At 47.9% G+C, this 13,156-nt stretch overlaps 1 protein-coding gene across 2 annotated transcripts in view; it reads left to right on the top strand.

Annotated features, from left to right (window-relative positions):
* Positions 1–224: 224 nt before the first annotated feature.
* Positions 225–13,156, top strand: part of MOCS1 (molybdenum cofactor synthesis 1) — a 53,574-nt gene continuing 40,642 nt past the window's right edge. For both annotated transcript variants that reach the window (XM_075925388.2, XM_075925389.2), the window contains exon 1: positions 225–461. In XM_075925388.2, the coding sequence (XP_075781503.2) occupies positions 321–461 (141 nt within the window). In that variant the 5' untranslated portion in view covers positions 225–320. The remainder of the gene's footprint in view (positions 462–13,156) is intronic.

The raw sequence follows: 13,156 nt of genomic DNA on the forward strand, positions 1-13,156 counted from the left end.
GTTAACTGTGGCGGCGGGCGTAAGGAGGCCAGGTAACTGGTGAGCTGCCTGGACAGGGCGCCTAATGTTAATCCTCACCTGCCGGCTGCACAGCGACCCTTCCCCTGGTGATCCAGGAGCTGCGTCGCCGGAGCGGATGAGCAACTACAACTCCCAGCATGCGGCGCGACGCCTGGAGCCGACCCCGCACTCCGATTGGCTGGTGGCGTCCTTACCCTCCCACGTGACTCAGGCCAGCAGCAGCCGAGGTCCCGGGCAGAAGGAGCCTGAGCGGTCCCCGCAGGTGCCGGCTGCGCGCGGGACGGGCTCGGCCAGGGCCCATGGCAGCGGCGCGGGGGGTTCGCGGGTGCTTCCTGCGGGGGCCCTTCCGAGCCCGGCCGGGCAGGGGCTGCAGCTCCGGGGCGCCCGTGCGGCAGCAGCAGCAGCAGCAAGCGCTGGTGGGAGCCCCCGCCCCGGCTCAGGTGAGTGGGGGGCGGCAGCAGCCCTGGCGTGGGGCGGGGGGCTCGCGTAGGCGGGCAGGTGTCTGGCTCAGCGAGGCGGCTGTGTGGGGCAGCGGAGGGGAGGAGGAAGCAGCCAGGGGGTGACTGGGATGGTCTGGATCAAATGAGTGCCAGCCCCTGGGGCTATATGCATAGGGGATAGTGGGACAGTAGTCTGGGGACTTTTAATGCTTTGGGGGTGGCGATGGGGATCAACTTTCCCTAGCAATTAATCCTGACACAAGGCCCCCTTGGGGGCAAAGGGGGTCAACAGCCGCGTCGCAGGGAGGTGAAGGTGAGAACTTTTAAACAAGTTATTGGCACACCCACTTACAGAATGTGTAAGGAGACCTTGGGCATCTAGCTGTATGGAGGAGGCAGCTTGGTGGACGTGCCCTTCACCGGGAGCTGCAAGGTGCTAAGTTTGTCTTTCTTGGAAAGCTGAATTGCACAGTCAGCTACTTGGAGGGGGAAGTTATCTATAAGAATGAAATTGTCTGGCATAAACTGGAAGTAATGTCACATAGTTTAAGCTCTAGAGACACAAGTGTTGTATTTAGTAATATATTTCTACTACATCTTTGAATCTGGTTTCATTTGCCATTTTCTGTTTTTGGTTTACATATTCCTCTGGAGTACATGCAACTATAACATCCTAACAGTGTAATAGAATGTAACTAAAAACCATAGTGAAACTGAATAGTTTTTCAGTTGTCCAAGTGTGGGTGGGTGGGTGGGGGTAACAATGTCAGACAGTTAAATGGTACATTTGGTGAAGTAAATTAAAATTTTTAACTTTCATTATTTATAATCTACCATAATACTAAGAAGGAATTGTGTATGTTTTAAAATATTCAACCTGGCAGTATTAATTTAAGCAATAATATCTCCTTTCTCCCTATTATGTGCTGTTTTGTCTGCTGTGTAATAATACTTATCTCTTAATTATAGTAATATTATTCTCCTGTTTAGTAATAGTGAAATTCCATCTCAGTGAACAGTTCATTCTGCCAAAATGATTTTTTCTTTTTCCATTCTGGGTATTCTGTACACTATTCAAAAGCACACTATCTGTAAATGCCAGAAATGGCCATATTTGTTGAGACTGCTTATCTGATGATCAACTGGATGTAACCCAAGAGGTCATGTGGACTTCCTAGTGAGAAGGCTGTTTGTTTACTTTGCAAGCTGGCTTAAAGCTGAATTTTCTTAGGAAGAATGTTGTCCAAAGTAGATTGTTCCTAATTTAAACATTAGATTACTTAAAAATTAATTCCACTCCTCAGTGCCAAACAGAAACTTGCAGTGTGTAAATGTCTGGCACAATTCTGCAAAAATAGGTCTTGACATACAGAATAATCAAGTTTTACATGATATAATGATTATGTTCTGTTACCTGGCAGCCCCTTAACAAGCAAAAAAATATGCTGGGTTTTCTTCTGGTTTCTGGGTTACTCAAAGTCAGTAATATTTTTAAACTGATAATTTAATACTTCTTAAGAAATCAAACTCTGATGGGTTAGTAAACACTTTACATGTCAGTAAAATTGGATCCGTAATGTAGAAAAAAAATGTTTTTTGATGGTTCACATAGTAGATGCTTTAAATTGTGTGACCACAAACAAAGCTTTGAATCTAGAATTGCTCAATCAGGAATACCTTGCTCTCTTGAATGCTACTTTACACATTTTACAGGCGAATGTGGTCACCATCTTATTTTACAAGAAAAGAAGAGCACTTGGGATAGCTGAGTGGGTAGATCTGTGAGATTTTTCTTTTTAAACAGTGTGTATGGTGGTGGCACTTATACCAAGTGGTCTAAAATGTCATCTGACTCCCCCAGTGACTTTAATTAATCAGTGCTCTTTGTTCCATGTAAAGTGAGGTTATGTACTCTCCATCCTTTTTTCCACTCTCTCCCTTCTGAGGGTCCAGTGCCAGGGAGGAAAAGGCAGTGATATTCTTTCCAAATTCTTCCCACAAAACAAGCACTCAGATGGATCATCCGAGTCAGATGCTGCTTGCTGTAGATTGTGCAGATATTCTAAATGTGATCATGTTTGATGCTTGGCATCCCTCTGGGTAAGGTTTGAATATGGGCTCTTTGTGCTTGGCTCCTTTCTGCTATTTGCCTACATGAGAAGAGAGGTATTATCCACCCAATAGTACTCCTTTTGGCACCAAAATAAGATGTTACGGATACTACATGTTCTACTGATCTATGGTCCTCTTTGTTTCTGGCATGAGGATTGAAGAGGAGTGTTGGGGTGGAGACTGGGAGAGGGAGGGATGTGTTGGGTGAAGCTGCAGCATTGAGGCCTGCTATATCTTAGGCAACCTCATGGAGGGCCAGTCTAAGTAGCTCAAAGTAAGTGTTGTTTGGGATTTCCTTTTAAAGGCTGGGTGGCATTTTTACTTGCAGACCGTGGGGTTTTATGCTTATTCTCTTGTTACTTTTTTGAATCAAGCCCTGCTCTCATACACAGCATAATGATGCAAGCCCCACCGCCATGCAAGTAACTCTGTGGTTTTGGATGGCTTTTTTTTTCCTCCCCTCTCCTCCTCGTCCCCCCCCCCCCCCAGCAAAATCCTCTACAAATGCCTGTTTGGTGGTTTGTCAAGATAAACACTTGATAGTTTTGTTAGTTTCTCAGAGAAGTATGTTAAATCTTGTATAGTCTCTGGAAAGTAAAGTGAAGAATGTCACTTAGGTCTTGGCTCTCTCCGTAGAAGTATGATTTGGTAATTCCAATGGTGTGGAATCTTAGATTCTTCTGGTGAAATGGAAAATGTGTGTGAAACAGTCAAGGTCCTGATACCCCAAAGAGAATGGGATGTAAACTCCAAAAAGTAAGTAATTGAATCAAGTGATGGTATACAATGGTCTTGTGTATAAACACCGATTGAGAGAAGTCTTTTATGAAACTTTGTAATGTTCTAAAGTTAGAAGTCCTTATGAGATGAGTGTACAGTCTATGGTTATGAATTTATGTATTTGTGTATATTAAGGACTGTTCATAAAACTTTCACTCCACCTTACTACTCATGGGACCGCTGTCCGAGCAGGAGAGGTGTCTCCTAAGGCTAAGCCAAGCGTTTTACACATAACTAGACTCAAGAAACATCCCTTGAGCAACCCAGGAAAAGTCGGCAATGAAAGCTATTGAGACCACTGGGCCTTGTCCCACAGTGACTGAATATAAAAAAAAAAAAACCCCAACAACCTGAAAAGCCCTTTTAAAACTAAAGAAGTTGAATGTAAAAGACACCCAGAAACTTAGAGACAGCCTTGGTGCATATGTCTATGCTACAGTCAGACGTCCACAGCTGGCCACTGCCAGCTGATGCAGGCTCAGACTAAGGAGCTGTTTAATTGCAGTGCAGATGTGCCAGTTTTGGCTGCAACCTGAGTCCTGGGGCCCTCCTGTCCTGTGGGGTCCTAATGCCCAGGTTCTAGCCAAAGGACTACACTGCATTTAAACAACTCCGTAGCCCCAGGGTGGGGAACCTCAGGCCTGGGTCAGGCCCCTGAGGCTCGTGCTGCCGCCCCTCCCAGCATTGGGGAGCCCACACTGGTGTTCAGCACTCCCCCCCACCGACCCCCAGCTATCCTACCACAGGGCTGGAGCACACAAAATCTAGTAGGCTGCCCACCCCCGGTTTTGGTGTGCGAGGGGAATGTCTTTCTCCGTCTCAGTCAGGGTCCACGTCAGTGAAGGATTTTTGTTCTCTTTGCTTCTCACTTATGTGCAGCCCCCGACTGATTTTTTTTTTCTGTGGGTGGGCAGCCCTGGCCCAAAAAAGGTTCCCCACTCCTGCTGTAGCCCATGAGTCTGAGTCAGCAGGCACTGGCCAGCCATGGGTTTTTAATTGCAATTAAGACATACCTGAAGGGGAAAGCTGTCTGAAGCATAGGATTGCCCCTGCAATTAGGGAGTAGTAGGCAAGGAAACAATTCAATGGTGATAGGCACCTTTTTATATTAGAAAAGAGATTTTTATCTAGCACAGATGTGGAAAAACTGAGATTGCATCTTTGCTTCTCTGCTGCTGTAACTTGTACATTTTGGCTTCCCCTCACTATTTCATCTTTGCACCTGGCCTTTTGTTTTGACGCCCTCCCCCAATAAATCTGTTGTGTGAACCACGGGGTGGGTGGGTGGGTGTGTGTGTGTGTGTGTGTGTGTGTGTGTGTGTGTGTGTGTGTGTGTGTGTGTGTGCGCGCGCGCGCGCACGTGCCAAAGGAAACTGGTGGCTGCAGGGTTGTGTTGTGCCTTCGGAGATGCCAAACGAGGGGAGAAAAGTACTGTACAAGGATCTGGTAATTATGAACATAGGGAGAATGTACTGGAGCAGACCCAGGACTGGAGGGAAGTTAGTATCACCCTGGAAGGTGCACTCAGGCTATGGGAAACCAGGATGAGACCGTCTGCTTGTTACCAGAGATCTGTATGGCATAAAGCAGGGATGTGGAACCTTTTTTGGGTTGGGGGCTGCTGACCTGCAGAAAAATCAGTTGGGGACCGCACATAAGTAAGAAGTGCAAAAGAAAAAAACAAAACAAAAACCTCACTGGGGCGGCCCTTGGCTGAGAAGGAGAAATACACTCCCCAGGTTCCTCTTGCACACCAGAACTCAAGGCGGGGGGGAGGGGCCAAGCTAGTAGATTTTGTGCCCCAGCTCCGTGAGGGGACAGTAGCAGGGTTGGAGCACCAGTGTCGGCACCCTAATGCTGGGGAAAGCCACGAACCTTGGGGGCAAGATCCAGGCAAGTTAGGGGCCACATCCAGCCCCTCTGCCTTAGGTTCCCCACCCCAGGCATAAAGGGAAGCATGGTTACTGAGCAGGCAGTGACCGAGCCCTTTGATGATCTAGGGCAGGGGTCTCCAAACTTTTCAGCCCGAGGGCCGCATTAACTATCAAACAGCAGTTCGGGGGCCGACTACACACTTGAGGTCCAAATAAAAAACAATCAAAACATGGATGTTGTTTTTAATTATTTATTTAATATTATTTTATTCAGTTATTATTTAATAACACATTGATACACTACACATGAACACCTGTATTAGTGTGAATGGTGAAATTGTTTCCTGGATGCCAAAATAGAGTCCAGCCCACTAGTGACCTCATGAGAGAGCTAGCCAATAGGATAAGAACGCACTGGCCAATAGGGAGCAATTGTCCACGCCAAGTCCCAACCCCTCTTGCTGTGAGGGACGCGCAGAGCCCGGGCTCGGCCGTTGGTCCGCAGGGCGTGTGGCCGTCCGTTGGCGGCTCCGATCCCCCGCACCTCCGGCCGGGGAGTCTCGCTGCCCAGGGCAAGGGCTGCGCGGGTCCAGAGTCCCTCCTCCGTCCCGCTGGCTCCTCCGGCTTCCCTCTCCTGGCTGCCTGCCCAAAAGAAAGTGAGTGCCGGCCGCCCCTGTCCTTCCGGCCCCTCCCCCTTTTGAGCCGGCACGCACGGGGCGTGCCGCTCACCCTGGCGTCCCTGCCCCTTCTCCTCCTGGGTCCTGCCGCCTTCCTCGCCTGCCGCGCCTGCGGCTGTGCGCCCTCGCTCCCCTCCCCGTGGGCTTTCCCCTGGGCTCCGCTGCGCCGCTCGGCGCTTCTCCGGGGGAGGGGCTGTTAGTGCGGGGAGTTTCTTCCCCGTCACAGTCTCCACGGGCCGGATGAGAGGGCCTCGCGGGCCGTAGTTTGGAGACCCCTGATCTAGGGGATCCCCAGAACATCATAGTGTGAGAAGTTTGGTTCAGTCTGGACAGGTTTGTGGTTTTGCTGACAATCTATTTTCATACTGGCAGATCCACATTCTTGATCCTAGCTGAACCCCCTAAAGCAAAGTACTTACAAGATAATTTTTAGGTTGGGTGGTGTGTGTTGCAGATCATAGTTCCACAGGGCGTGGGTCCTTTAATCCTCAGGAGGGGCTGATGGAGGTAGGGAACAGGAGAAGGGTTTAGGTTTGTGGGGAGATCAATGTTTTCCAGCTTATTCTTTTGTATAGGTCCTATGTGGGGAACTTGAGAGAGATCTTAGGGTACCCAGGACTCTACCCAGGACTGAGAGCTGATCCCCTCCCCTAACCCAGCTTAGTAGCCACTGCATTACTTTCCTCTTGGCTGAGCCTGTTCTGCCTTTAACTTGTGCACCCCGGTACCTTTGAAACATTCCCCTGTGATTTAACTTGCCCCCTGATACTGGCTTCTCTCAGAAATCCCAGATTTGCTGCCTCCAAAGGAACACGGTGCTCCAGTTTTACTGTAAACCATCACTTCTGTATAATACACCGCACTTGTCCTAAAACAAAAGAAACTTTATTTAAGAAAGAATTACAAAAATTTAGAAAACAAGAGAGTGATAGAAACAAATGGTTCTGAGTGTCGGCTCTGAGGTGAGTTTGTTCTGAAGAATGGAACCCTTTGCCTAAGAGTCTGTCACACAACTCTTCTGCCATCTTGTTCTCTTTTTCTGGAGGAAGTGGAGTGTAGGGATGTGAATGCGTAGTTCACAAGTTGAATAACCAATATTTTAGGCTTATGGGTTACTCTAGTAGAGTACTCACATTTCTCCCCCTCCCCCTTGCTGTCTCTGTATCAGAGGTAGCAAGGGGCGAGGGAAGCAGGATCAGATGCTGGGGGGAGATGGCTTAAAAGCTGGTTCCCCCCAGCACCAGCTCTGCAGTGCCGCCTCCCACCCCCTCTCTGGCCCTGCACTGCTGCCTCTGTGCCTTTTTGCAGCCTCCCCTGACTCCTCCCCACAGCATCCTCTGTCCACAGGGAGCTCGGACCCGTGTGAATAGGGGCAGCTGCCACCCTGCACTGCTGCCTCTGTATCAGAGCAGCAGCACAGGATGGCAAGCAGTCAGTTTGCGGGGGGGAGCTGGTTTATAAACTGGCTCCCCTAATGGACCAGGTCCCACCTGGTGCCCTGCACTCCTGCCTCTGATAAAGAGGCAGCCGCGCAGGGATTCAGGGGGCTCCCAGGGAGTGGGGCCAGAGTGACTGGCTGCTGGCCCCACCCCTGGGGACTATAGCATAGTTGATAACCGCTAACAATTCATGTTGTTAGTCAACTATTCTATTAGCCATTAACATCCCAAATGGCACCCCATTCACACTCTAGACCTGTGTCCTTTTCATTAAACATCTTGATTTTGAATTTTTTGGGGCTCTTGATTAGTAAATTATAGTTGAATCAGGAGCAAAACAGACTCCAACTCCCCACTAAAATTAGGAGCAAATCAAGGTGAAGAGACTGAGCATGAACTTGCTTCTGGATCTGTATAACTCTTGGACCAATAATGCCAAAATACCTCTACCCCTCAAGCTTCATTTTGAAAGTTGTTAGTCATGGTCCCTGAATGTGGTCATCTCCCCCAGTCAGATAGCAGTACAGCCAGTGGTAGCCCTACAATTCTTCAGTAGAGCTAATGCCCAGAAAAGGATCCACTAATATATTTTAACTTTGAGGATCGTGTGTCTTCTCTTCTCCCCAAACTTCTCATTTCAAATCTTGTCCTAGCACTGGATCCATTTCTGTCTGTACAATCATTTCCAGGATAACTATGGAATAACCACGGCAGTGGGTGTTCATACCAGCTGAACAAGTGTCCTGTGTGCTATTTCCAGAGGCACAAATGCTACTGGAGGTGGGATGCAGAGGAAGGGCTCTATTTGATCTTACTTTTCCAGAATTTCCTTTCTCTGGATGAAAAGCATAAAGACAAAGAAAGATGAGAGTTCTGCTCTCCTGACCTGAACTTCAGTCTTACTTCCTTGGGCTAAAAAAGGGGGAAAGGGCTGGACTCGTCTTGCTGCTGTTTCTGAAGTCCAGTGTGACATTGCTGCCCTACTGATTCCTCCTTCTGCATTCTTTTGCCACTTTGTCTTTTGGGTTTCATCGGCTGCGACACAAGAAAGCAGTGGTAGGTGATGTACCCAATGTTTTTTAGACTTTTTATCTGACCCTTGTCATTTTGGTCTTCATTCCCTCTGTCTTGTATAACCATTTTTGCCATCCATGCAGTTGTGATCTTTCATGCATCCTTCCCTTGTGAGTCTGCTCTCCCATATGCATGTACGCCAGGCCATCTGCTGATATTCCTAATGAATGTTAATAATTCTAGTGATAACTTTTCATTTTTTGATATTTGTGCTTTCCAGAGTAATTTTTCCACAATCTCATTGACATATCCAGAGGCTTGATGCCCTCTCACAGAGTTACAGGAATAACTAATTCATATTTTTTGAAAAAAATATTCAGTGTGATCTTCTAAACTCTCTTTATTTTAGTGCTAATATAAAGTGTCATATTGATGGCTGAGGAGTCTGAAGTCTTTTGTTCACAGATCAGGTAGCAGTACAGTCAGTAGCAGAGCAGGTTTCCCTAGCTTCCTGCTATCCTCATGCCTCAACTCACCTGAGGAATCACTTTCAAGTGGGATGAAAGTAGTTCAGGATCCATAACCAGTTAATTCTTGGCCTTTCTACTGAGACTATGAATAATGCCAGTTATTACCAAAATGTACCTTTTCAGTTGGTAATGTGGACAAGAGACCCATTAAAAATTGGAAAGAGAACTATCAGGCTCATCTCTTGTGTCTGTAAACAACCATTAGTTAGTGGGAACTTGTTGTCAGTACCAATCTGGGCTGGCTTTGACCTTGGTAGTTAAGGATGGATCACTTAATGGTGATCCATTCTGTTTTTTCCCTCTGAAGCATCTGGTACAGCCACTCCCCGAGTTACAACCACCTCCACTTACGACCATTTGCACTTACGACCAAAGTGGTCGTAAATGCAGATCCGAGGTACGAACGGCAATCCGCGCTTACGAACAGCGCGGTCGCATGTTACTCTATGAGATCCAAGTTACAAACACTTCGAGTTATGGACGAAGTGTTGGTCTGTAACTTTTTCGTAACTCAGGGAGCGGATGTATTGGCCACTGTCAGAAGACCGGATACTGGGCTAGATGGTCCTTTGGTCTGACCCAGTTTGGCTAGTCTTATGACTCCTGCCATTACCAATCCCCAAGCTGTATTCTGATATAAGGATATGCCAACAAGCAAATGGCTAAGAAATTCTAGCTGTCAGGATGGAAAACATGAACTCTGTTTTACACAAGCCTTTCTGCTACACACCAAGTGAAAGTTGTTAATTATTTCCAAGAATATTTTTTTTAAAGGGTCATATCAGCATGAGTCTGCAGATCCACATGTTAGTGGTGACTCTTTCAGTTGGCATCACTTGGGCAGAGGGAAAGGGACAGCTGAAGTCATGTTTTCACTGGAGGAAGTGCTGGGTTGTAAGCTTTCCTCCATTGATTTTCAAAGTTATCAATCCTTTGTAACCTTGTGTAACACCAGTTTTTGCATGCTTGTGGAGGACATTTTGAACAGATTCTAAAGTTATAATTAGAGATTGTCATGCTTGACAACTAGGTCACATTTTAGACTTCTGTTTGTTTTTTTTAGGAAAAGCAAAAGCATCAATGCATTTCCTTTTTAATTACAAGCAGCTTCTAGCACTCAAGACTTATTACAACAACAAACCATTTTATGCAACTGAAGAAAAATTCAATTAAGGAAGCAGATCTTGATTTCAATTGTAAAAAGTATGTTTAAATAGCTAAAAGCTTTGAAAACTATAGTAATACCTGTCTAAGGCCTGGTCTACACTACATGGTAATGTCCAATGCAACTTCAGCTACGTAAACCATGAGTCTTGAACCTGTGGCCTATCTGCAAGATGAACCATACTGTGAGAACCACTGCCCTATAATGGAACTGTGAAGACCGACCAATTGTCATCTGCAACCAGCAACAACACTGTTTTATTTCCTTCAGAGCTTCATGCTCAGGCAGCAGCCACTGCTCTCTGCTCTGCCTTCACAGCTGGGTGTCCAGAGTGTGGAAGCTGATGTCCGGGCACGCCTCTCCAAAGGCAGTGCTGGTGCCAGCAGCAACAGAGAAGTAGGAATGCAATACCTTACCTTTTGAAGATAGATTGCCTCTTACAAGCAGTCCCCAGTATTCCCTGTAAGTTGAGCACTCGAGTAGCCACCCAAAAGAGATTCAAATGCTGCACACTTGATTAGCAGAGTGCCCCCAGCCAGCAGCATGTTTCTACTTGTGGTGCACATTCACATAGGCCTCAGTGCACATCACAAAATTTATTCCACACATGAATGGGGGAAGGAGGGAAGTAGAAGAAATATTGGCAGTTGCTTTTTGCAGACTCCCAAGAGTGGTTGCTCTTGGCAGTTTTTACTGTACCTTGGGAGTGTGTCCTTGAAGAGAGAGTGCCACTTCTACATTTATAATAGGCAAAGGTAGCTAATTATCTGCATATATGGGAAGCAACAAAAGGATGTAAAACAACCACAAAGTTGGCTGCAGGATGAGCGAAGGTTAAAAGTCTGTTAACTTGGCTGTGTGCTCTTACTTGCACCTTGTCTACATAAGGGAATTTTTACCAGAAATTACCACCAGACCTAATGGTGGTTCAATCTCGCAGGGTTAGGTGCAAGCCTAGAGTAGCACTTCCTAATGTCAACAAGGAGGGGCCAAAGAGGCTACTTAACCCAGGGCCCACTGATTCACAGAGGCCTGGAGCTCCGGGCCTCCTTTGAATTGTCACCGGAGCACAGCTCTGTGCAGCTCTGAGAGCTGGGGGGAGGGTGCACCGCAATCTGGGTGGTGCTGAGGGCTGGCTACCCTTAGCCCTGCCCCTTCTGAGGGGTGCAGAGCTGAGGTTCCCCCTCCACCTTGCCCTATGGCCTGTGGTTGCTGTCTGACCTGCTGTCAACAAGTCTTCACAGGGCTGTCAGACACCCGGTGTGCCCTGTCTGCAGTGCCTTGCCCCTGGAGTGAAAGGCAGATTTACTCCACGGGAAGATTTACTGAACTGGAAGCCTTCCTAGTGGTTGTCATAGACAAATCATGCCTAGGGTCTGTGCTGAGAGCTTGGCTGTGTGTTGAGTGTAGTTGTTAGATTTGCCAGTGAGTAAATGCAAACAGAAGGGAACTGCGTTTGGGATAGTAAGCAAACTTCAGTCAGAAGCAGGCATAGATTTCCTTCCACCTGCTGCAAATTGATGATCTAAAGCAGAAGTGCTGGTAACTAAGGTATGGCTGCATGGCAATAAAAGACGTGAGACATGGTCACAGCTGGTCTAGCTCGGCTAACTTGGGCACATGCTGCAGGGTCAAAAATTGGCTGGCAGAGGCTTGGCTTAGAATCCTCTCTTGGAGACCCACACTCATTGCCAAGTGCCAGAGCCTGGATTCCAGCCTGCACCTTGAAATGCAGAGGGTGGGGTGAGTCTACAAACCTGGGCTCTAGCTTGGGCCCAGATGTCAACACAGCACATTTTAGCCCAAAGCCCCGTCAGCCCTACTCAACTGACCCAGGATATGAGACACCGTGGGGAGTGGCTAATTGCAATGTAGACATACCCAAACAGGCCTAAAGGGCCTCTTTATATAAGCGGACACTTGTGCTTCTTGCCTCTATTCAGACCTTGCCGCTGGCCAAGCTGTTATTAAAAGTGCTCTGGACTCTTGCCATTGTATTAGGATCTCTGCAGGTGGAGAACTAAATTGAACAATGGTCTCTGGGGAAAATGATATATATGTACAGAAGGATTATCTTTCTGGTTGTTCTTAAAGCATTGCAGTGTTAGAACAGAGGCGTGAGTCAAAATGTCTTCAGCTATTAGTTGCCACCTCTCTACACCTCCACTGTTCTACTTTGTCTGGTTGCACCCAACTCCACCTTGCACACCTTGTACTGCCTAGTGAATACACTCCCTGAACACATCTCCTACCTGTCTCCCAGCCCCAGGAGTAACATGCAGAAAATATTCTCAGAAAAATATAGAGCAGGGGTGGGCAAAAGGGCCTCTGTGAGCCAGATCCGGCCCACCAAGTGGGTGGAGCCAGCCTCTGGAGGCCCTGCCGCTCCCCTGCCTACAAGCCAATTAGGGCCTGGAGGTGGGGGGAGTGCACAAAGTTTCCTCCATCTTGCCAGGAGCACACAGCGCTTGGAAGCACCAGGTGCTTCTGGCATGACAGGAGGTGGCTTTACGTGCTCCCCCGCCCACAGGTCAATCAGGGCCTGGGAATGCATGAAGTTTCCTCTGCTCTGACCCCGTCCTGCAAGCAGCGCACAGCGCTTAGAAGCGCCACGTGCTCTTGGCAGGGCGGGAGGAGACTTTGCATGCTCCCCCACCCCCAGGCCCTGATTAGCCTGTGGGGGGGAGAATGGGAAATCTTCTCCCAGCCAGGGGCCTGGGCACCGAGGGGGATTCTGGAGAGGGGAGCATAAGGCACTCCCTCACCCCCAGACCAGTCGTGGTCTAGGGGTGGGGAAACTGGAAGTATCCCGGCTCCACCCCTCCCGGTGCGGCCCGGGGTCACTTCAGAAATTTTAAGTGACCCCTGGCAAAAAATGATTGCCCACCCTGATCTAGAGTACAGAAAATATTGTAAATAGCTCTAAATATAGTGCAACGGCTCTCTTGTTTAAACTGTGGAGTGACTAACAGTGCATAGTGTGGGCAGGGCCATGCACCCTTGCTTCACCAGTACCCCTCAATACTGACCCCCTCGCATCCGACCTTTGCATGCGGAGCAGTTCTGGAGTTCTTTCAGCAGAGGCTTTGAATAGCTCTTCTGTG

This window comes from Pelodiscus sinensis, chromosome 3, assembly GCF_052426305.1.
Source record: "Pelodiscus sinensis isolate ZL-2025 chromosome 3, ASM5242630v1, whole genome shotgun sequence".
In the NCBI taxonomy this organism is placed as follows: Eukaryota; Metazoa; Chordata; order Testudines; family Trionychidae; genus Pelodiscus; species Pelodiscus sinensis.